The sequence below is a fragment of the Salvelinus namaycush genome, chromosome 9 (assembly GCF_016432855.1).
Source record: "Salvelinus namaycush isolate Seneca chromosome 9, SaNama_1.0, whole genome shotgun sequence".
NCBI lineage: Eukaryota > Metazoa > Chordata > Actinopteri > Salmoniformes > Salmonidae > Salvelinus > Salvelinus namaycush.
Genome location: NC_052315.1, coordinates 54,366,520 through 54,391,598, shown reverse-complemented (window position 1 = coordinate 54,391,598; position 25,079 = coordinate 54,366,520). Strand labels below are relative to the sequence as shown.

The 25,079-nt window shown below is 43.4% G+C and overlaps 1 protein-coding gene across 1 annotated transcript; it reads right to left on the bottom strand.

The window, feature by feature from the left end:
• Positions 1-118: 118 nt before the first annotated feature.
• LOC120054204 (tyrosine-protein kinase CSK-like) lies at positions 119-21,410 on the bottom strand. The gene is made up of 12 exons (XM_039001663.1): positions 20,985-21,410; positions 11,685-11,769; positions 11,414-11,530; positions 9,568-9,680; positions 7,658-7,877; positions 6,707-6,866; positions 6,417-6,516; positions 3,537-3,627; positions 3,350-3,423; positions 2,999-3,194; positions 2,245-2,331; positions 119-1,442 (listed from the first exon to the last, which is right to left on the bottom strand). Exons 2-12 carry the CDS (start codon positions 11,697-11,699, stop codon positions 1,260-1,262), a joined length of 1,356 nt encoding a protein of 451 aa, XP_038857591.1. The 5' UTR covers positions 11,700-11,769; positions 20,985-21,410; the 3' UTR covers positions 119-1,259.
• Between the last annotated feature and the right edge of the window lie 3,669 nt (positions 21,411-25,079).

The following is a 25,079-nucleotide window of genomic DNA, read 5'->3' as shown; positions in this document are numbered from 1 at the left end:
ACAAGTTCAGAAACAATTCCCCCATTCCATTGAAAAGTAAATATTAGTTCCACAACCATATTGAATTTGTCAAAATAGTCAGTAGTCAAAATAAATAAAAATCACTGACGCGGTCAACTTTTTCAAAACTTTTTCAAGTGGAATGATTTAATCATAACGGCAGCAAAGTAAAAACAACTTTAAAAGGTACAAAAAAAGGCTTCCCGTTCCACATGCATGGTTCCCTTCAGCTTTCATTTCTGAACTGTTTTCACATGTACATGTTACATTTTAATTATTTCTATACACTTGCCCTTAGTTTATCTGTTACAAAACTTTTTTCTCTCCAAAATGGCTTCTTCTTTTCCCTCTGCATGGATACAATCTCAATCTCTCCGTCATGTTACACGTCGTCCTGAAATGTTGAATTCAGTAACATTTTAGTGGAGGATTTATTCTGCTTTCCAGTTTGATAAATGTGAGATGAACACTTGTGGCAATAAGAGAAGAGGATGTGTAACAAAAACAAACAAATGTATAAAACATAAAAGAAAAAAAAGAAAAAAAAAGGCAAGCGTGTAGAGGGGTATCTGTGGGGATAGCCCTGTGTTCTGGAGGCATTTTGGCACAGATCGTATTTAACTGGGGTAACAATCTTACACTGTATGGGTAGAGAGCAGGGACACGGGAAGTGTATTGCCTGACTTGGGGTTGATTCACACTAGCCGAGCCAAGCCGAATTGCACCGGCTAGGCTACGTATCCGTCATCTTTCCTGTAACTGTGCTGGAAAGGACCATGTGAAAAGAAAATATCAGAGCCAGCACGGTATGGTTATGGTCGGCACGATTGTGTGAAAGGGATATAGTACCTCACAACAGTCCCGGGTGGGTTTGTTTGACACTGGAGTACACACTGTAGTCGGCCAGACCGATACAACCACTAATGTACTGTAGAACAGACATACAGGCAACCCTGAGGTGTGTGTGGGGGAGGGCGAGTGTAAAAAAAAGTGGAAATGCCAACATGTGGCAACAACATTTCAACAGAATGAGAAATTATAAAACAAGTGAACTTTCACACAATCTAATGTAAATCAAAAAAATTATTATAAGGAGAGGAAGGAGGATCTCTGAGGTCTTGATAATGTCAGGCTTTGGTCCCATCATGAAAGAAGAGCAATCCTTGTCCATCCTATTTCTCCCTCTCCATCCCCCTCTTCCTCAATGAAAGGAGAGCCATCCTTGTCCACTTCCCTTTTCACCTCCTCTTCCTATTCCATCACAGGTAGAGCTCCTTGGCTAGGATATGCTGCAGTTTCTCCCTGAGGACTCTAAAGCATGGCCGCACCAGCGGGTCCAGGGTCCAGCACTGCTTCATGACTTCATACACCACCTCAGGACAACCGTCTGGGGCATCCATTTTGTAGCCCTTCTCCACGCGTGGTACCACGTCCTTTAGAGGCTGGGGCAGGAGATGGGGGGGGGGGGGGGGGGGGGGTGAAGAGAAGATGAGACAGGGGAGTATCATTTGCAGAAATATAATACATTTTGATTAGGAATTACTTTATATCTATTTTGCATGCCATTTATATGGTGTCATGATCACTAAAGAACATACCTGACAGAATGTTGACACAACATTGAAAGGAATAGTATTATACTGGACCATAATAGCACTGTCCACATTTCAAATTTACTACATTGACTCTTTTAACTGCCAAATTCATATACTCTACAGCTGTCACAATTTGTAACACACCTGCCCAATCAGTTTTATTTACATGGCCGTTTCTAGCTTTTTGCGATTCTACTCATTTCGTCATGGGGCGGAGAGAAAAATGTACAGTTTTAATGCAAATTTTACTGCAGTTCTACATATTTTCCCATGGGATGGTGAGAAGATGTTGCCATTTTAAAGCTCATTTCCTGCAGTTCTACACATTTTTCCATGACTTATACCATGTTCATATGATATCTGAGTGAGAATGACGAACAAAAATCAAATGGGGGCCCCCTGGGCATGTGCCTTGCGTGCCCGGTCAGTAATTCGACCATGATTACTACAAGGTTTAGATAGCTGGCTAGACTAAATTACCTAGCAATCTATAAAACATTAGCTGACATGGGCTAATTGAGTGACTGTCGGTGACTGACATATAAGAGGAAAAGCGCTGATGCACTACCGACTGTCAAAATTGCATGTTGTGTATTATAACTAACAGGAAGTTGAGTGACTGACTTTCTAAAGGCAAAAATATACTTACAATTCTGGGGTAAGGCACTCGTCCAAAGGAGTAGATCTCCCACAGCAAGATCCCATAGCTCCACACGTCTGACTTGGTGGAGAATTTCTGTTTATCAACAGACAGCGGGAAAGACAGCCTTTCCGTAAAGCTTATTTTAATGTGTCAAACATACAGTATGTTATAGATATGGTGGAAATCAGCAGTACAATAATATTTATATACCTTGAATCACAAATCGACCCCTAACCCCTACTCCCCGACATCGGTTTCACGAGTCACTTTCCTTATTGTCTTTAGGAGCATACCCTGAATCTGAAATCAACCCTTTAGGGACTTGTTTAAATCGGAGAGGATTGGACATGTGTAAGTAATATGGTGGTAACGCCATCTGACAGGCTAGGTGGAATTGCTACCATATTGCTTACAACTATCCAATCCTCTCCGATTTAAACAAGTTCCTAAAGGGTTGATTTCAGATTCAGGGTATGCTCCTAAAGACAATAAGGAAAGTGACTCGTGAAACCAATGTCAGTGTGCTAGTTCAGCAGTATAGCTTCATCCCTCTCTGAGTAAAACTCAGGGTAAACTGTCTTTACCACGGGTCAAACCTGGGGGCCTCTGCCTCGCTAACACACGTGACCACCCTCCTTGACAACGTACAAACCAGTTGACCTATAGAAAAGGATCCAATTCAGTAGCACCATTGGCAACATTTCAAGCTAGCTGTGGAGTGAGCTTACGGCACGTTCTTATCTCCGTTACACTAGCCTACCTTTTCCCTCAGGGCCTCTGGTGAGGTCCACTTGATGGGCAGTTTGGCTGTGTCCTGATTAGACGAGGCCTCCTTGGTCAGGCCGAAGTCGCTGACCTTGGCGATGTTATCATCTGACACCAGAACATTACGGGCCGCCAGGTCTCTGTGGACAAAGTTATTGGCCTCCAGATACTCCATGGCCTCACACACGTCACTACAGAGGAGAGGGAGGGGAACGGTTGATATTTAAAGAGGCATTGACAATGTTGATTAAAATGGACAATGTTACATTTCCAACTGGCCGCTATAAGTCAGCAAACTTCTGATAACATTATTCAAGATGTAGGGATAAATCATTATCATGCTCACACTGAGAACTTGAGTAGGGAATCCCCACCCAGCACTGTCCGACCTCTGGAGCGTAGGTAGTCCACTAGACTGCCCTGAGGAGAAGGGAAAATAGAGAAACAGGTCTTCAAAGCTCTTTGGTTCTTTATTTATATACCTATCTATTAATGCATTACCTTTATTTAACTTAATCATAGGAGCCACCTACCTTGGCCATGTACTCAGTGACGATAAACAGGCTTCCCTTCTCCTCAACGATGACACCTAGCAACTGGACCAGGTTATTGTGTCTCAGTTGCCTGCAGTAAACAAGGAAAACAATTAAACAATGAGGACGGAAAGCGATTGCTTGATAGATTGATAACGTAATGTTATGACTACTGTTCCCTGAAGGAGGGAAATGAGGTACAACATGGGTAGTCACACTCTTGTGACTTTGATTGAAGAACTAATCATGGTCAAGGTCAAGGTCAATAAAAAATGCACCTCGCTGGAAGCCCCGCCTTCCACAGGTAATATGGGTGAGGCTCGGATTCATTCCTTTAATTTACTACCGCTCTTCACCGAGCACAGGAACGGGCGTGCGGGGCCAAACAGGTGTGTTGTACCTTGTTTCCCTCCTTTAGTGAACAGTAGTTATAGTCATTACGTCACGTTCCCTTTCAGTCAGTCAACTTCGGTACAACATACTATGGGGAAATGGAATCCCGGCCTAAGCCAACCCCAACGGATCCTAAATCAAATTCAATCCAACTTGAGAGACTCCCCTGAAGTCCTCCTTTTTTGTGTGCAAATGTTTTCACCACGGCCTGTCGGTCCAGGTTGTGGGGCTGACCTATTTATATACAGACAGTCTTTCCTGAGACATTGTGCATTATGTCCATTGCGCTGCACACAATTTAAACTCAATCTTGAATGACGCATGCCATGATATACCACAGATTAGGGACTGTTGATATTGCAACCACACAACTCAAATGCCGGTTCACCAGTATAAACGAAATCGGGTTTATTACATTTTTAAAAATTGATAGAGGACAGGGCTCGTGGGCCCCCCACCTGCGGGGGCTGCAGGGGTGTCCAGTACGCCAGTGGGAGAGACGCTGCTTAGAGAGAGATATCTATCTATCGTTAGAGAGAGTGAGCCCCCCGCCGCGAAATGGATTAGCAAAACAAGCAAAAAGCTGGTCACATAACCGGATATTCCGTGTCCATTCAATGTATGTGCGTAAGTTCGCACTGGACACAGGGCATGTAACTCCGTTGCTATTCAGAAGCAAAAGGAGGAGGTGAAAAAAGGAAAATAGAGCAAAACCTAAAGACCTGTAAATGCAGCTTTCGGGGGGTGAAAGCTGCATTTAGATGGGACGAACTGAGTACCGAAAGGGTATACAGATAATGCTTGGAGGTCCCCAACACGTTTAGATCTTGTAGGAGAGGATCTTCAGATCCACCGACTCAAGAGGCTCAAAAGGAGCCACACACCGCGCCTCCAAAACCAAAGCCAAGTCCCATGTGGGCGCAATAGGTTTAGAGACCGGTCTGAGATGGCGCACACCTTTCACGAACTGTACGACCATAGGCTGGGCCCCCGGTGTGGTGTCGTCAATTCCCACAACACGCTGAAATAGCAGCTATGTACACTTTTAAAATGGAGAATGCCCGCCCCTGCTCGAAAAGCTCCTGTAGGAACATAAGGATGTCCCTCACACAGCACTGAAAAGGAACCAGCCCTTTATCTTGGAACCAGAGCTAAAATGCTTGCCACTTATACGCATACAGACCCCTTGTGGCGGGAGCCCTAGCGGACTGAACAGTAGCAATAATGTTCGGAGGTAACCCTCTAGCCATCAGATTGGCCCTCTCAGGAACCAAATCTCTATCTTTGCTTGCCAAACCTGCTTTCTCCACTCCATCCAACTCCAGGAATTTAAAATAGGACAGGGGTTGCTAGTAAACTTAATTAGCCATGATGAGGCTTTTCGTCTAAGCTAGGCTAGCTAGCCTCTTTGACCGCAGCACTGTCCGTTTAGAATAACCAAGCGACTTAACGCTACGTACACTAAACAAGAGAGCTACCCCAGCAACTCCACCGTTAACTCTGCGGGTTAGTTAACCTGACTAGCACGCTATGCATCGCTTATTAGCTAGCCTGGTCTCGAAAGTCTACGTAGGACCAGATCCTTCAGCAATAAGTCTGGGAAGAGAGGCAAACAGTGCTTAACCATGGCAGACACAGGCGGTGGGAGGATACCCACAGAACCTGCCTGCCCTCTCTCTTCGAGTCGCCTCCCATAACCGGCGACAGAGTGCACAGGAGCCGGGAGACATTTGACCTGACCAACTCCTCAATCCAACTCTGCGTCCCGCAACTCAGACTCAGCCGATGTACGGGAACCCGGGAGAGAAAGTCACTATCGGAAACACCAAGCCCCCTAAAGAATACTACACGATTGTCAAGAGAACATACCCCATGGACTAGTAGGCGAACAGTGCCAGCCGTCCCCTAGTCCCGCACACAAACTGATTCGAGTGAGGGCAGCCAGAGAATGCACCGAGTCGAGACATACAAGACAACAAAAGTAAGTATCTTTTTATTCACTTTGGCATTGTCACGAACCCGAATACGGCTTGTTAGCCTTCGTCGTTTCCTTAGCCATCTAACTCATTGCTGTAGCCAGGCCAAGCAAGCCAGAGAATAACTAATTGTTCGTGATTAGGAAACTATGAGAACCATACCAACTTCAGCACACAATGTCCAGGAGGTGAGCATGCTCTACCATGAAGGGGCAGTTTAGTTGGCGCAACGTAAGACAGCCTCTTGTTCCAATTGTTCGTTTAAGTAAGGTAAATCATTCCTGCTTACATCGAGGTAAAAAAACGGAATAATTGAAAGAATTCGAGCCTCACGCTTATCACCTGTGGAAGGCGGGGCGTCCAAGAGGCGCAGATTTGATTGGCCTTGTCAGGCGTGATTTTCATTCTTCAATTGAAGTCGCGAGAGTGCGACTACCCATAGTGTGTTGTACTGAAGTTGACTGACTGAAAGGGAACATGTAACAGAAGTTTGGTTCGGGCTCTGACTTACGTCATGACTGAAGCTTCAGCAATGAAGGCCTGTGCTGTAGCATCGTGTTTGATACACTTCACCGCTACTTTGGTCCCTCTGTAGTCTCCCACCTTCACATCTGAGGGGAAAAGAAACATGTGAGTGAGAATGAGAGAATTTACTAAAGCCATATTCACACACTCCAAGAGAACCAGAATGAGGTGGATTAAGCTGGAGAAGACTGCCTAGAACAGGTTACAACAGAGTCGTCATCGATAAAAACCTATTTATACACAGCTACAGACAGTCGTTTTCACAAAGCCACTTGCCTCCAAACTCTCCTTTCCCTATGGACTGGTGGATATTGATTTCCTTCCTGTTGAGAGCCCAGCCGCTCCTGGAGAACTCATCCTGGGCTGCCACAGTACCCTCCTCCAGCTTCGGCTTGATCAGTTTGGTGCAGAGACCGTCTGCATCTTTGGTATAGTGCTGAGGACAGGGAGAGAAGACGTGGGTCAATAACATAAGCCAAGAAAGGGAAAAGATTGCCAATATTGATGACATCATCAACATTTGGGATAACTGAATACATGAAAATGGAACAAAATGAATGTGGGTCTTCGTTTCAAAGGTTCAATTGATACATTCTATTTTTAATGGACTCATTCAGCATACTAGCCGTAACCAACAGAGAGCAGCATGGTTAAAAATATAATCAGAGGTCAACTTTTTTTTTTTATGCATGTCAACAACACCTCGTAGGCTTTCAAATAATAACTGACACGCTTTTTTGAGACCAACAAAATGACTCCAAAACTGAGTTAATGCATAGTGTGTCGCCAGATGGATGAAGGAAGAGAGAGGATGATTTTGAAAGTAAAACCCGGCGGCCGGGTGTCTTCAGGTGAAATGATCTGGAGGCTGCCGCTATCACTTCCTCTTTGTCACTTCCTGTTCAGTGTATTTGTTCCAGGAACTGTGTGTGTGTCTCTGATGAGGGAACAGTTGCAGATGCCAAAGTACCCTACAGTAGCTAACAGAGAAATCAACTCTGTATACACTTGGTCACACCATTTGTATGGCTCACACACTCTGGTTGTAAAATAATAGACAGCTTTATTTGACCAAGAAGGGACAAATCCCAGATCCAGATTAATGAACTGCTTGACTAAAAAGCATGCTCAATAGAGAATATTTATTGAAATCCAGCAATAGACTTAATCTGTGACTGAGAAACTGGCCCGAAGATAACTATTTCATTTTATTTCCCCCACCCCCACCTCAACAAGCTGCATGAGGTTCTCGAAGAACGCCTCCTCGTCGATGCTGAGCTTTCCCTCCTTGTAGACAATGCGGTAGTGCTCCACCTTGCCGTCGCAACTCACACACAGAGTATAGTCCCCGGGGTAGTTGGTGCTCTCTCTCACAAGGTACAGACCCATCTCTGGGGGGATCAGGAGACACTCAGCCTGCTCCCTAGTTATCTTACCATGGAACCATCTGGAGGGGTGGATGGGGATTAATTAATCAATCACATTTGTTTATAAAGACAATTTTACATCAACAGTTGTCACCAAGTGCTTTTACAGCACACACACACACACACACACACACACACACAACTAACACTAATATGTCTAAAAAGATAATACGTCTATCACTAACACTAATAATACGTCTAAAAAGAGTCTCGGCAAAACAGCTGATCTGATTGGTAAAAAGACCAATTAGTGAAAAAAAGATACGTGTGCAGACACACACAAACACACACTTTCTTAGAACTTAGGCATGTGGCTGAATGCGGGAGATTTCTAGATTCAGCAGGAAACCATGCAGTGCACACACAGCACTGCAGAGCTGAACACACACACACGTCTAGCTGTTTGGGGGCCCTAAGCTAAATTTAAAGCCAATTTCCTGCAATTTTGCCATGACTTGTGCCATGTTCATATGACTTGCCTCGCGTGCCAGGTCAGTAACTTGGCCATGATTACTGCTTAAGGTTTAGATAGCTGGCTAGACTTACCTAGAAATGTATAAAATGTTAGCTGACATGGCCTAATTGAGTGATTGTCAGTGACTGACATAACAAGAAGAAAACTGCTAATGCACTATTCAATTTCGACATTTCACCTTGTGTATTCTACTATCCTAACTAACAATAAGTTGAGAACCCGACTGAAGACACAGCTGGAAACAGACACAGAAGAGCACTAGCTACAATTACAGGGCTGCAGTCAGACAGAGCCAGGACTCAGCACAAGCTCAGCTTGACTGTGGTTTATATTCACATAACAGTGGCTTCACTGCCACGACAAATAGCCTATCTGTACTCTACAACCACACAGAGACATCCTGAAAAACAAACACTTTCAACCAGATTTAGTATCACAGTCAATATAGTCTGAGCTGTAAACTGCAACTCATGGTGTCACCTAACCTGAGCCCTTTCTTATGTTTCATAGAGTGCTTTCCCCTTTATGTTATACAGGTACTTCAGACTGTTTTTATGCTTTAATTGTTGAGAGCTCTTACAAAAACACATTCCTATGTATCTATTTCAATACCTAGAAATGGCATAATAAGCTTGAACTAGAGCCAGGGCTCTCCAACCCTGTTCCTCGACAGCTACTGTCCTGTAGGTTTTCAATCCAACCCTAATCTAGCAAACCTTATTCGATTAATTAGCGGGTTGATAAGCGCAATCAGGTTAGTTACTGGGGTTGGAGCACAAACCTACAGGTGGATAGCTCTCCAGGAACAAGGTTGGCGAGCCCTGAACTATACCCTAGTAACTTTGGGGCGGCAGGTAGCCTAGTGGTTAGAGCGTTGGGCCAGTAACCGAAAGGTTGCTAGATCGAATCCCCGAGCTGACGAGGTAAAAATCTGTCATTCTGCTCCTGAACAAGGCAGTTAACCCACTGTTCCTAGGCCGTCATTGTAAATAAGAATTTGTTGTTAACTGACTTGCCTAGTTAAAATATATATATATATATTTTTTATTATTGACTATTGAACCTAAAAGGTACTCCTGACTCCCATAACTTTATTGTGTTACTACACTACTGGTAAGTAATGTAACAACACAGGCAGTGCATTTATGGGAAGTAATTTCAGTACAACATGGAGTGATGAGCGATGTTTTGAAGGATTCAGTCTGCTTTAACCAGGCTATGAGGACTGTACTGACGGCATTAGACTCAGCTTGCCCCCTTGCTTCACCCCTTCCCTCTTCTGGACGTAGTTAGCTGGGATGGTGCCTTCTCGACCTGCTGTGTTCTTGGCTTTGTACCAGTTAGGGTCCTGGAACAGAAAATGTCATGATACCTCTGTGTATCAGATCAGGATTGACTGAGTAAATACTGTACAAAAGGTAGAGAAAATGACTGAAACCCAAAAGTTCATCCTTTAAAAACGCAACTATTTTTTGAACTACAGTACTAATCAAAAGTTTGGACACGCCTACTCATTCAAGGGTTTTTCTTGACTTTGACTATTTTATATTATTCACTATCATTGTAGAGTAATAGTGAAGAAATCAAAACTATGAAATAACACTTGGAATCATGTAGTATCCAAAAAAGTGTTACACAAATCAAAAAATATTTTATATTTGAGATTGTTCAAAGTAGCCACCCTTTGCCTGGATGACAGCTTTGCACACTCTTGGCATTCTCTCAACCAGCTTCATGAGGTAGTCACCTGGAATACATTTCAATTAACAGGTGGGCCTTGTTAAAAGCTAATTTGTGGAATTTCTTTCCTTCTTAATGCATTTGAGCCAATCAGTTGTGTTGTGACAAGATGTGGTATACAGAAAATAGCCCTATTTGCTAAAAGACCAAGTCCATATTATGGCTAGAACAGCTCAAATAAGCAAAGAGAAACGACAGTCCATCATTACTTTAAGACATGAAGGTCCGCTACAGGAATGGAAGACCCAGAGTTACCTCTGCTGCAGAGGATAAGTTCATTGGAGTTACCAGCCTCAGAAATTGCAGCCCAAATAAATGCTTCATAGAGGTCAAGTAACTGACACATCTCAACATCAATTGTTCAGAGGAGACTGCGTGAATCAGGGCATGGTCAAATTGCTGCAAATAAACCACTACTAAAGGACACCAATAATAAGAAGAGACTTGCTTGGGCCAAGAAACACGAGCAATAGACATTAAACCGGTGGAACTCTGTCCTTTGGTCTGATGAGTCCAAATTTGAGATTTTGGGTTCTAACCGCCATGTCTTTGAGACGCAGAGTAGGTGAACAGATGATCTCCACATGTGTGGTTCCCACCGTCAAGCATGGAGGTGGGGGTGCTTTGCTGGTGACACTCTCTGTGATTTATTTAGAATTCAATGCACAATTAACCAGCACGGCTACCACAGCATTCTGCAGCAATACACCATCCCATCTGGTTTGCGCTTAGTGGGACTATCATTTGTTTTTCAACTGGACAATGACCCAATACACCTCCAGACTGTGTAAGGGCTATTTGACCAAGAAGGAGAGTGACGGAGTGCTGCATCAGATGACCTGGCCTCCACAATCACCTGACCTCAACCCAATTGAGATGGTTTGGGATGAGTTGAACCACAGAGTGAAGCAAAAGCAGTCAACAAGTGCTCAGCATATGTGGGAACTCCTTCAAGACTGTTGGAAAAGAGTGTGCAAAAAGAGTGTGCAAAAAGCTGTCATCAAGGCAAAGGGTGGCTACTTTGAATCTAAAATATATTTTGATTTGTTTAACACATTTTTTGGTTACTACATGATTCTATGTGTTATTTCATAGTTTTGATGTCATCACTATTATTCTACAATGTAGAAAATAGTCAAAATAAAGAAAAACCATTGAATGAGTTGATGTGTCCAAACTTTTGACTGGTACTGTATGTTCTTTTATATGTAAGTGTAGAAATATGACAGAAATTAGATTATTTTTTATTTTTTTACACTAAGTAGACTCAAACTGTAAATCATTGGACCGTTTTGCCTGTTTACTAGTCTCCCTCACCAGAGAGAGAGTTAGGTTCCTTACCTTAGTCACCACGATTATGGTTAAGACATCTCCTTTGTTGAAGGGCAGGTCCTGCTCTGTGGTGCCCTTAAAGTTGTATTTGGCCACACACTCTGTGCCCTGTGGCCATGTTGGTGTCTGAGGGACAGGAGTAGTTATCAGGATGAAAAGAGGAATGAGGAATTGATATTGACCCCAACTCAGCAATAAACCAGCTCAATGATAGGTGGTATAGTGTATCTCTATATTCGACATGAAGCAGCCATATCTGTCTATCATCTCCTGGTCTCACCTGGGGTTCAGACATCCTGAAGGGGAGGAGGCAGTGGGTCTCCTCTTACAGGCCTCACACACCAAACGCTACCATCACACAACACCTGTGGAGAGAGAAGAAGAGACCATAACAGGCAATACAGTGGACAACCCAAGTAGACAGTCATCGCCTAAACACAACAATCAATTGGGACATTCAGTACACCAATCCACAATGTCAAATATGGAAATGGGAAAGTAAAAATGTGAAGTACAATTTTACTTCGACCATGACGTTTCTCTTGTGGGTGGTCCAGATATATTTATAGACGGAGTTCAAATATTGAATCGTTACAAGAATGGGTTTGACAAGGTCCAGAGAGAGAGAGTGGGAATATAAATAACACTCGGTTACAGCCAGTGCCAGAAAGCAGAAGTAACCGTTTTTGTATATATTTTTTTTCCATCTCACTTTCACAACTGTAGGGAAGCAAGTTTCCATTACGATGTCACAGCAGCGATAGGTTGGGCTGCTCATTGCCCACCCCCATTGCGCAACTCAATATTATGAAAGGGTTCTTAATGTTTTGTACACTCAGTATATGGAGTATATTTAAAAATGTCTCAAGTTGATTCTTTCAGCCCTAGTGAGTATACTGTAGGGCTTAATATAGTTCTCCTAAACACTGAGAATGTAAACTAGTGGTAGGATCATTACAGGATTCTCCTCCATCTTTATTTTCTCTTCTAGATTAGAAGACATTGACCATAAGGAGGGAAGCATTTACAGTAAAGTATTTATTTTATATTTACTACGGTCAGTCAGTTACAACTTCTTTCATTATAGTTGATGCAGTCAGTGACATATGGTTGTATTGACATACAGCAAGTATTTTCCACGAGGCCTAACAAATGAAAAGTAGCAGAGCCACATGACATGAATGGTGAATGCATGGCTCATGGATGGTGTCATCATCCCCGAACCCATTGAAATAGAATCACTAGAACGGGTAGTCTGAGGGACTTTTTCCTGTTCTTGTTACTCTATTTCTATGCACGAGTGGTGAATGCATGGCCCATGGGTGACGCCATCATCCCGGGACAAACCACTTCCTTTCAGCAAGGGTCAGTTCCCATGGATGAGTTCTGGGCCGTGTTCCTTAGGGAACCAAACGAAAGAAAACACTCAAACAGGGTCCTGGTCCAATAAGAAACACTCATTTTCATTTCCTGTTGTGAAGCGCTTTTAAAACGCTTTACATTGCGCACACAAATGAACATGACCCTGACTGAGTAACTAGCGTCTTGTGCCACAACATGAGGTCACTTCCTCCCACGGACATGTTACAGAGAAAACCCATTACAGAGCTGAGCGGACTGTAGATGGTGAACTTCCTGCCTGACAGAGAGCCCAGACTGTGATTAATCCAACACTAGGGTGGGGTCACTGAGAAAGAGAGCGAGAAACAGAGAGCGAGAGAGAAAGAGTAAGACAGAGCACAGACAATGACTGCACGGCATTAGTATTACAGCGAGGCCACAGCAACTGATAGTAAGAGAGAAATTAAGGCCTAACACACATGCTCCCTCCATTGTTACTACGTTACAGACAGACACATTTTTAACAGAATGATGTAAATCAGGTCAAGGCAGTTAGTATGTGTGTGTGTTTTTGGTTTAACTATTCTTGAGGGAAGCAGAAGTCCTCACAAGGATAGTAAAATAAAGAAAATGCGGACAAGTGGGGAAAAATGCTATTTTAGGGTTTAGGGATAATTTAATGGGAATGGGAATTTTGAATGGGAATCAATTGTTTGGTCCCCACACAGATAGTAAAACAAACATGTGCACAGGGCTCCCGAGTGGCGCAGCTGTCTAAGGTGCTAGAGGCGTCACTACAGACCCTGGTTCGATTCCAGGCTGTATCACAACCGCCCGTGATTGGGAGTCCCATAGGGCTGCGCACAATTGGCCCAGCGTCGTCCGGGTTAGGGTTTGGCCGGGGTAGGTCGTCATTGTATAATTAATTTGTTCTTAACTGGCTTGCCTAGTTAAAAATAAAAGGTAAATAAATATCTTTGGAGCAGCAGAAGAAACAACATATTTGAAGGGATCCTCCCGGTCTTATGATCTCTGAACTACCATGACACATGGCTGTTCAGTTCCACATGCTGCGGAAATGTTCGAGGCGCTTGCACACAATCTCTACATACACGTACAAAGAAATAGATGAAAAGAGACAGACTGTCAAGAGCAGAAGATCTAAACAACTGCTTAAGTTCGTGATAATACATCCCATGACGATGAAACGTCAAATCGCCAGACTTCTGCAGTGTAGAACTTCAACAAGAAGAAACCCATCAATCAACTGATGCTTTGAAGTCAATAAACACAGAAATATCAATTTGATTCATCTATGTTCACATTTAGATTTATCTGTAAGATAATACAGCTGGGTTTTTTGAACTGATAGATAGCCACAGGATGGGTCTGGTTAAAGATCCCCAGTGGAACAGTGACATCACCAACTATGGAATGGGTCAACAACAAGTACCACGCCTGCCTGGGATTACACTTCTAATTTCCCTTTTTTATTTTTTTATTTGACTTAACCTTTATTTTAAGCAACAGCTCAGTGAAGTGTATAAAAGTCCTTGAATAGGCCAACATCAAAGTAGCAGCAGGCTACCAGCCCAGCGTGTGTGAGTGAATGGAACATAATTCAGCATGTCTTGTGTCACGTTTAACAGATAACGGCTATAGCCGTTTCCAGAAGGCTCCCTCTCCATCGAACCACAGCCTTTCCATTTTCAGGAAGCAGACAACACCGTCTTTGTGAGCTATTCCAGTCCAGTTTCTACTTTGACCCCTGTCTTTCTGAGTAGTCAATCAGCCCCTGATCTGATACAGTCTGTGGGTAAGACACACTTTAGTTCCAGAGGTCTATAATGTAAGGTATTTTCTGATTGTTGCAGGCTACATCTCTGCTAGCCTGGGTTCCCGACTGACAATTCAGCGAAGTGAACCCAGGTTACGTCCTTGCTGAAAGACACCACCAGAGTCCAGCGCACAATGAGGTTTCACACAGTGCGTTGGTCTATAGCCTACATGCTGCAGTGCAAGCCGTACAGAAGGGTAGTAGAGTACAAGGCCAGCCGTGCTGCCATGCGTGACATGTGCCCGAGGCTACATCAGGAACCAGGAAGTTAGCTTCAATGAGAACCTGTCTCAGCATGGAGACATGATGTGCTCTGTGATACTACTGTTACAGACTACAAAGGCACAGCTAACGAACACTACTGTACATAAACCAGAGACAGAAAGGGCCATGCACTCCAAATCACAAACCAGTGGTTAACACAAACCAGTTGGGAGCCTAAGCATGGAGACATACTGTGCCCTGTGATACTGGTACAGACTAGAGCCACAGCTAAATACACCATGAAGCATACAGCCCTATGATACTGACACAGAGACACTGAGGGGAAATGTAGTCCACACCATCGCACATCAACTGCACTGTTTCTTTTTCCATATTAATTGTATTTATCTTGCCTGGAACTGTCCTAAAATGACCCCATGAAGGATAATAAAGTCATGATCTTATTTGATCAACTGAAAAACATAAACAAGTGGAGAATAGCCTTGCAAACACCCATCCCTTCTGCTATTCATTCTCATCCAATTGGGTTCAAAGCAAAGCAAACAGGTTTTTCATCATTTTCCGTCAAGTTGCTAAATGTCTTATGCAAGACGAGTGTTGTGTCTACTCTAGTCTAAACTAATGTATGCATGTAGAGGAACAATTGGTTCTAGGCTGTCTTCAACAGCAGCAAGACCTAGCAGCAAGACGAGACAGGTAGACAGGTATGAAGAATTCCCTCCTCGGACCATGGAACATGTCTGCCACACCCTTGTTGCAGTGAGTGCACTACCCTCGCTGAACTCACTAAGCTACATGAAAACACTGCAGAACTCACAGACAAAAACAACACTGCATAGACAACTATAGTTATATAATGATATTAGGCAAGGTGAGTGAGAAGTGATCTGTCCAGATTATTTATTTAGTATCACATGTCAAATTATACTATTATGCTGAATTCTCAATCATTAGCCTACATACAGTATCTAGGCCTAATTGCATCAAACACTAAAATAGCCCTGCAACAGAAAGACTACATAATGGCTAACCGTGGACCTTGCAAGCTCTCACATTAGACCTAGAGATATGCACAAACATAATACCGCAATACCACCAAGCTCCCACTACCAGCCCTGCCCCATGGCTTGCATCCCAAATGGCATCCTATTCCATAAATAGTGCGCTACTTTTGACAAGGGCCCATAAGGCTCCAGTCAAAAGTAGTGCACTATGTAGGGAATAGGGTGCCATTTGAGATGCCAAAAGTAATGCACTATGTAGGGAATAGGGTGCCATTTGAGATGCAGACCATGCCTCAGTAATTATCCCTGTGTGCCCCAATCTCTCTCTCCCTTCCTCCCTCCCTCCTCCAGCTGTGTAGAGGGTCTCAGTAGCCATCCTCATACTGTCTGTGTGTGTGTGTGTGTGTGTGTGTGTGTGTGTGTGTGTGTGTGTGTGTGTGTGTGTGTGTGTGTGTGTGTGTGTGTGTTCAGCCATGTAGGGTCTCAGTATCCCTCCTCCTGTTTCTGTCCCTCCGGGGCTCCGTTTGGTTGAGGATGCTCTATTTGATTACAGCCCGATACTTTGATGCTTCTGTTAGCTGCTGCTGCCCTGCTATCAGGCCTTTACTGCAGCAGCAGGGGAGAAGCCAGGGCCAAGGAGTAAGAGATGGAGGGAGGGAGGGAAACCGGAGACAGAGACAGCCATAGCCTGGAAGAGTAAGGAAGATAGTGTTTAGTGTGCTTTTGCTATGCCCCCAGGCAGCAGTTAGCCTGGTGCGGGGAAGCAGCAGGGCCTGGTACAGTAAGGGAGATAGTTGTGAGAGTGAGCCACAGGGCCACCCAGCTGGGTCTGACAGACGAACAGAGCCTGAGCCAGGTACACTATAAGCGATGCAGATAGTGAGAGAGCCACTGGTACAGTGAGTGAAGGAGTTCTGAGAGGAGAGCGTGCCACATGGCCATCTAGCTGGGTCTGACAGACAGACAGGCTGCAGATGTTCATGTAGAGCCACAGAGCAGGAAGTCAACAACATAGACACCACCTCATCCGCCTCAGGGACAACAGCTAGATCCGGCTACAGTCAGCAACACCACTAGTTTCAGGTCCTCCCCGTTTTCTTCCGTTTAGCGCCTAATGAACACCATCCAGAAATAGTGGTTTTATTGTCGGTTTTACAGTTTTGGTTGGATGAATTCAGATGAATATACGAATGAGTATACACAAGCATGTTGTTGTTGGTTTTTACAGTAAAGTTGAGAGGCTCGCAAAAGTAAAGTTGATGAGGAGTCAAACAGTCTCCCTTTTAGATCAACAGGAAGGGAAATACATGGCTGTCATTTCAGAGCTGCGTGTACGTCCTTCAGAGCAGCAGGGGGAAATCCCACTGCAAATGACAAGGGTTTGCATCCAGACTAGACCCGACCCGTTTCAGTCAGCTTTGAATCTGCCAAGTCGGCTAGGCCTAACCTCAGCCAAACCACACGATCGCAGTACTTAGTGCACAACAGAAAACATTTCTCAACAGAAAACAAAAAGTTCAGTTGGCTCCTCCCTGTTTCAGTCCCGTTTGGTGCCCAATGAACACAACCACAGGAAAAGATATTGTTGACAAAAGCCTGTTAACCCCACTGGCTACAACCAGCGGATCAACATATTGTTCAAAAGCATTGAACATCTCTCAGTTAGAGAAGACCAATCATAAAAGAGGCTAGTTTTAAATCTGTAGCTGTGGGGTACAGTAGGAACATTTGTTTCAAATTAGAATTACAGAATGTGCCTTTCTGGAAATAGTGTAGTTTGCTGGTAAAACAAATCAAATGGTCATTTTCCTACAGTAGAAGATGATAAAGGGAAAAAAACAGGGGTGGCAATAGTGTGTATTTATGCATGTCTGGCTTGTCAGACACCTTTGATTAAGATGAGCAAAAATAACTGTATAAAATAAATAATTAAAATACTGAGCTATTTTGTACGCTCAAAATAAATTGGGGAATTATAGTATTTGATACTTACACAATTGCTCAGAGAAAGAGATTTTGTTTAACAAGTAATATATTTTTTGCTCAAAAAGGTTGGGGTCAAAATTATTGACACCCCTGTTTTCAATACCTCACCTTGTGAGGATAACGGCACTGGTCCTTTTTCTTAAATGTTTTATGAGTTCTATAACACACTGGCAGGGATCTTAGACCATTCCTCCATACATCCTTCGTCTGGGCTTATGGACTGCCCTTTTCAATTCAAACCACAGGTTGTCAATGGGTTTTTAAGTCTGGAGACAGATGGCCATTGCAAAATGTTGATAGTGTGGACAATTAACAATCTCTTTCGGGATTTTGATGTGTACTGCTTGGGGTTATTGTCTTGCTCGAAGATCCACTTGCGGCCAAGTTCGAGCCTCCTGGCAGAGGAACCAGGTTTTTTGGTTAAAATGTCCTGGTAGGTACTGGGTAAAGTTCATGATGCCATTGACTTTAACAATGGCCCCAGGACCAGTGAAAGCAAAATAGCCCCATAAAAATGATTGATAACATCAACCATATTTTTACAGTAGGTATGGGGTTCTTTTGTGCTCATGTGATCTCATTTCAACGTCAAACCCACCACTGGTGTACGTGGCCAAAGAACTGTATTTTCATGTCATCCTCATCCAACAAATGTAAACGTCTAGAGTTTGCAAAACGGCATTGGCAATTGGAGTGGAACCAGTGCTTTGGTCAGATGACATGAAAATAGAACTCTTTGGCCATGCACACCAGTGGTGGGGTTGGAGTAGAAATGAGAACGCTTAGCCTGTGGTTTGAATTGAAGAGGGCAGTCCATAAACGCAGACTAGGGATATCAATGATCTGGAAGGTTTCTGTATCAAGGAATGGTCTAAGATCCCTCCCAATGTGTTCTCCAACTCATAAAACATTTTAGAAAAAAGGCTATTGAAAGGTATTGAAAACAGGGGTGTCAATCATTTTGACCCCTACCTTTTCGAGAAAAAAAATAGATATTACTTTAAACAAAATATTTCTCTCTGAACAATTGTATTAGTGTAAAATAATTTCCTCATTTTGTAGAGCATACAATATAGCTCAGTGTTTTAATTATTCATTTTATAGTCATTTTTATCAAGGGTGTCAATAATTTCAGACCCCACAGTATATATATATGTCATCTGTATGTCATGTACTGTTGCAAAACATATTTCCCTATGGGATGTTAGAAGTATACTACTCTATTCTAAAACAAAGTCATTAGGAAAGTTCACCATCTGACCTGGATATGCCTGCCTGATGATGTAGGGAAGACACAGCTGTGCCAATACTAGACTTAGGGCCCTAGGCTATGTAATGGTAAAGCAAAGTGAATCACATTAGGACAGTTCACTATTTGACCTGCATAATCACCAGAAACATTCCACTGGCAGGGAGCGCATTACACTACAGGCAGCATTATCACTATCAGCATAGGCAGCATTGAGCATTCCCCTCACAGACACGACATAGCCTGGAGCCCAAACCGATATGCTCCCATTGATATTGTGAAGTGAAACAAAGATGAAACAGAGCTTATCAGTTTGGCTTCTAAGCTAGCCACTATAGGCAGTGTAAGAAAGCCTATTCTTGCTACCTCCAAAGTGCTAATAACTTTTGGTTAACACCACTTGACGAAGCTAGGCGCTGCGTCACAGCCATGCCCAGCCAGCAAGTCGGAGTAACAGTTTTACTCAGTTGGTTTCATCCAGCGCCATTCTTTCTTTCACTGGGTTGCCATTCTCTGTTCTCTGAGTTGTGGAGCTCCATCCGGCTACAGTGGAGCTCTCTGTGTGTGAGAATTGTGACTATGCATGCTGGCTATTGTCCATAGAGAGGGTCAGTGACAGAGGTCAGTGGCCTTACTGAGCTGAGAGAACTACTGCCTTGGCCCAAGGGGGGCATTCTGTCTCTCTGACAGATGTACACACATACACGAGCACGCATTCACCCACAGAATTTCTGCCTTGGCCCAAGGGTATTCTCTGAACTTGAGTTAGATTCCTGTGAGTGTTGTTTTTTAATGCACGCTCTAGTGAGTAACATTTTGCATGTATTTATTACAGCATAATTAACTTGAAATTTTAAGGTTGCCAAAGAGCAATACCCCATCATCCACACACACATGTAAGCAGTCAAAGCCCTATTTCAGCCAAGTCTTCCAAAGCTGCCCATCCATCCATCCATCCCAGCATATATAACATGTTTTTGGCTTGGCGATGCTAAAGGCTCAGTGACACCCTCTTGAGAAGCAGCCAGATCACCATCTGGGGGCTCAGAGATACCCTCTGCCACTCCATTTTGGCCCCTTGTACCCGACTGAGCTACCAGGCATAATGCTGCCTTTCTGTGAGCCCAGGGAGATGAGAGGAGGACAGCAGAGGCTGTTTGGTGGTTCTGACACAGCTGCAGCTACACCCAGAGTGCCAGAGGAAGTGGCAGAGAGAGAGAGAGAGAGAGAGAGAGAGAGAGAGAGAGAGAGAGAGAGAGAGAGAGAGAGAGAGAGAGAGAGAGAGAGAGAGAGAGAGAGAGGCAGATAGAGATCACGACTCTTTCCATCATTACATTCCTAAGCGGACAATCTCAGAGCAACAATACTGAGTGTGTGTGCTATCCTGGTGGTTATGGCATGACACTCACCAATTGGCTGGCTACAGTCAGAACAAGTGGTCCTCATCAGATACTGAATCTCTACGGTTGGAAACACTGCTTGCCTAATCAAAGGGCGCACCGAAGCATTGCAATCACACCAATACGTCACACCATGCAAATAGATCAAGATGACAAGAAGGAAATAGCCTAACTGTTGACAAAGTTCAAGGAACTGAAGCTCAGTCAGTTTATGTGACTCTCATTAGGCAAGCTACTGTACAAGACAGTGGATGCTTCCCAAATGGCATCCCATTTCCTACATAGTGCACTACTTCTGAGCAGAATCCCTGTTGGCCCTAAAACTCAAAATAGTCTGACCATCCACATCCCTCTACAACTATGAGAAGAAGCAGCAATAATACCTGTGATTTTGGAAGAGGCAGAGTGGGTTAGAACACAGATGCAAGCAGCTAGATTACTAAAATTCGAGATCCCCCTCGTGATTCTGGATCTGTCCATTTGTTTGTTTGAAGAGCAGTCAATAACATAGGGCAACAACAGTGGTGCAACAGCTTACCTATCAAATGGAACTAAATGTCAATAGATGCATCCCTATTGATAGAACGCAGAGGCAGCCAGCGCGTGGATGGAATAGATGCCAGACAGCTGTAATCTACATTCGCGTCAGTTAAAACGATTTCCACATGATGATGCAGTCAGTGATCTTGATCTTGATGAAAACAACACGACGGCGTCTCAACCATAGAGCGAAATGTAAACCGCTGAATTAACTCAACTCGGTCACAAACTAGTGAGATCAACACACAGATTTTCTCTAAATTCTCCAGAATGTGAAAAGTAGACAAATAATCCGCAAGCTTCAATGGCTATCCTCTGCTCTGGTCGGCCTTGTATGAAATACATATAGTCAGCCAAGAGGAGCAGTGGTGCACAAAATTCAGACCGCTGAATATAGAAATGTATCGCGTTTATTATTGGAACATTGTCGCCTGTAACTGTTCTAGATGTTACATTTCTATCTGCAACGTCATGCATGTTCCGCCCATATACGTTATAGTGCCGCCCCTACCTTGATCCCTTGCAGTACGCATGCGCATATTCTTCAAGCGCTGTAAATTTTCTTACAAATTGGGCTACTTTGAAAACGATGTCGCGGGTGAAAATATAGTGGTCGCGGGTTTTTGTGGTATTTCTAAGGTGCACCGCGGCCGCCATGGTATTTCTCTTTAAAAAATATGTATTTCACTATGACCTGCTGCTGACTGTCAGGCAGTGAGGCAGGCTGTTGCTGAGTGAGTGAGTGGTGTGGAGGGGTGAGTGTAGAGAGCACAACAGCTATTGGCTGAGTCACGTAAACGGAGCAGCACGCGCACGTTTTGACAACTTTTTACCAGTTGTAGGTAGTCAATGTAGATCGTCATAATGGAGACACCAACCCTTTCTCCATAAAATATATTAATATGCACATCAATAAATAATAGAGACAAAGCACTGGAAAACGACTTTGGGCGCATTAGAGAAATTCGCTCGTAGGTGGTTTAAACTGAATTCAAATGTTGACTGCTTAAGGGTCATTCTATGAAAATGGTAGCTTTCCTGTCCCGGCCTTATTCACCAGGAAAAACACTTAAAATTGTGAAATAATGACACATTCTTTTTTTCTTTTCTTTTTTTGATTGAAGTGTTTTATTATTAACAAAACATATGTAAGACAGTTATATTGCAAACATTTTTTTAAATATATTGTAGAGCACGTTCAGTACCATGAAATTGTCTTGTCCCTCTGGTCAGGAGTCATGGTTTAGTGACATTTTTCTCCCTCTTTAAATGACATAATACAAAGGAAAGTATTATAGTTATTTAGTGGACTACTTAAAAAAACTAAAATATCAAATAAATATTACAAATAATTTAATAAAGTAATAGCTGTCCCTCAATTTCATGTCACTGGTGTTAAGATATATTTTAAAAAAACACCACTTTAAAAATAATGCAACATCCTTGCCAAATTCGTCCTGGGTCAAAGGTTCATTGGAGACGGGACTGTTTTGAAAAGCATATGCTGAGTTTGCACTCTCTCTTCATATGTTAACAATTTTATTTTTATTTGTTTTTATTTCACCTTTATTTAACCAAGTAGGCTAGTTGAGAACAAATTCTCATTTACAACTGCGACCTGGCCAAGATAAAGCAAAGCAGTTCGACACATACAACAACAGAGTTACACAAGTAATAAACAAGCATACAGTCAATAATACAGTAGGAAAAAAGTCTATATACAGTGTGTGCAAATGAGGTAAGATAAGGGAGGTAAGGCAATAAATAGACCATGGTGGCGAAGTAATTACAATATACCAATTAAACACTGGAGTGATAGATGTGCAGAAGATGAATGTGCAAGTAGAGATACTGGGGTGCAAAGGAGCAAGATAAATAAATACAGTATGGGGATGAGGTAGTTGGATGGGCTATGTACAGGTGCAGTGATCTGTGAGCTGCTCTGACAGCTGGTGCTTAAAGCTAGTGAGGGAGATATGAGTCTCTACCTTCATTGATTTTTGCAGTTCGTTCCAGTCATTGGCAGCAGAGAACTGGTAGGAAAGGCGGCCAAAGGAGGAATTGGCTTTGGGGGTGACCAGTGAGATATACCTGCTGGAGCGCGTGCTACGGGTGGGTGCTGCTATAGTGACTGAGCTGAGATAAGGCGGGGCTTTACCTAGCAAGGACTTATAGATGACCTGGAGCCAGTGGGTTTGGCGATGAATATGAAGCGAGGGCCAGCCAACGAGAGCGTACAGGTCGCAGTGGTGGGTAGTATATGGGGCTTTGGTGACAAAACGGATGGCACTGTGATAGACTGCATCCAATTTGTTGAGTAGAGTGTTGAAAGCTATTTTGTAGATGACATCGCCGAAGTCGAGGATTGATAGGATGGTCAGTTTTACGAGGGTATTTATTTATTTATTTATTTTATTTCACCTTTATTTAACCAGGTAGGCAAGTTGAGAACAAGTTCTCATTTACAATTGCGACCTGGCCAAGATAAAGCAAAGCAGTTCGACACATACAACAACACAGAGTTACACATGGAGTAAAACAAACATACAGTCAATAATACAGTAGAAAAATAAGTCTATATACAATGTGAGCAAGTGAGGTGAGATAAGGGAGGTGAAGGCAAAAAAAAAAAAAAAGGCCATGGTGGCAAAGTAAATACAATATAGCAAGTAAAACACTGGAATGGTTGATTTGCAGTGGAAGAATGTGCAAAGTAGAGATAGAAATAATGGGGTGCAAAGGAGCAAAATAAATAAATACAGTAAAGAAAGAGGCAGTTGTTTGGGCTAAATTATAGATGGGCTATGTACAGGTGCAGTAATCTGTGAGCTGCTCTGACAGCTGGTGCTTAAAGCTAGTGAGGGAGATAAGTGTTTCCAGTTTCAGAGATTTTTGTAGTTCGTTCCAGTCATTGGCAGCAGAGAACTGGAAGGAGAGGCGGCCAAAGGAAGAATTGGTTTTGGGGGTGACCAGAGAGATATACCTGCTGGAGCACGTGCTACAGGTGGGTGCTGCTATGGTGACCAGCGAGCTGAGATAAGGGCGGACTTTACCTAGCAGGGTCTTGTAGATGACCTGGACCCAGTGGGTTTGGCGACGAGTATGAAGCGAGGGCCAGCCAACGAGAGCGTACAGGTCGCAGTGGTGGGTAGTATATGGGGCTTTGGTGACAAAACGGATGGCACTGTGATAGACTGCATCCAATTTATTGAGTAGGGTATTGGAGGCTATTTTGTAAATGACATCACCGAAGTCGAGGATTGGTAGGATGGTCAGTTTTACAAGGGTATGTTTGGCAGCATGAGTGAAGCATGCTTTGTTGCGAAATAGGAAGCCGATTCTAGATTTAATTTTGGATTGGAGATGTTTAATGTGAGTCTGGAAGGAGAGTTTACAGTCTAGCCAGACACCTAGGTATTTGTAGTTGTCCACATATTCTGTCAGATCGGTTGAAGAGCATGCATTTAGTTTTACTTGCATTAAGAGCAGTTAGAGGCCACGGAAGGAGAGTTGTATGGCATTGAAGCTCATCTGGAGGTTAGTTAACACAGTGACCAAAGAAGGGCCAGAAGTATACAGAATGGTGTCGTCTGCGTAGAGGTGGATCAGAGAATCACCAGCAGCAAGAGCGACATCATTGATGTATACAGAGAAGAGAGTCGGCCCGAGAATTGAACCCTGTGGCACCCCCATAGAGACTGCCAGAGGTCCAGACAACAGGCCCTCCGATTTGACACACTGAACTCTAACAGAGAAGTAGTTAGTGAACCAGGCGAGGCAGTCATTTGAGAAACCAAGGCTGTTGAGTCTGCCGATAAGAATGTGGTGATTGACAGAGTCGAAAGCCTTGGCCAGGTCGATGAATACGGCTGCACAGTAATGTCTTTTATCGATGGCGGTTATGATATCGTTTAGGACCTTGAGCGTAGCTGAGGTGCACCCATGACCAGCTCTGAAACCAGATTGCATAGCGGTGAAGGTACGGTGGGATTCGAAATGGTCGGTAATCTGTTTGTTAACTTGGCTTTCGAAGACCTTAGAAAGGCAGGGTAGGATAGATATACTGTAGGTCTGTAGCAGTTTGGGTCTAGAG

What these genes read in the sequence shown, in the direction of transcription:
- LOC120054204 (XM_039001663.1), bottom strand. An exon ending in AGGGAAAGGAGAGTTTGGAG is followed by an intron (nt 6,517 to 6,706) that starts GCAAGTGGCTTT and finishes TTTTCCCCTCAG; the next exon opens with ATGTGAAGGTGGGAGACTAC. An exon ending in CAGAGGCCCTGAGGGAAAAG is followed by an intron (nt 2,332 to 2,998) that starts GTAGGCTAGTGT and finishes GTTGATAAACAG; the next exon opens with AAATTCTCCACCAAGTCAGA.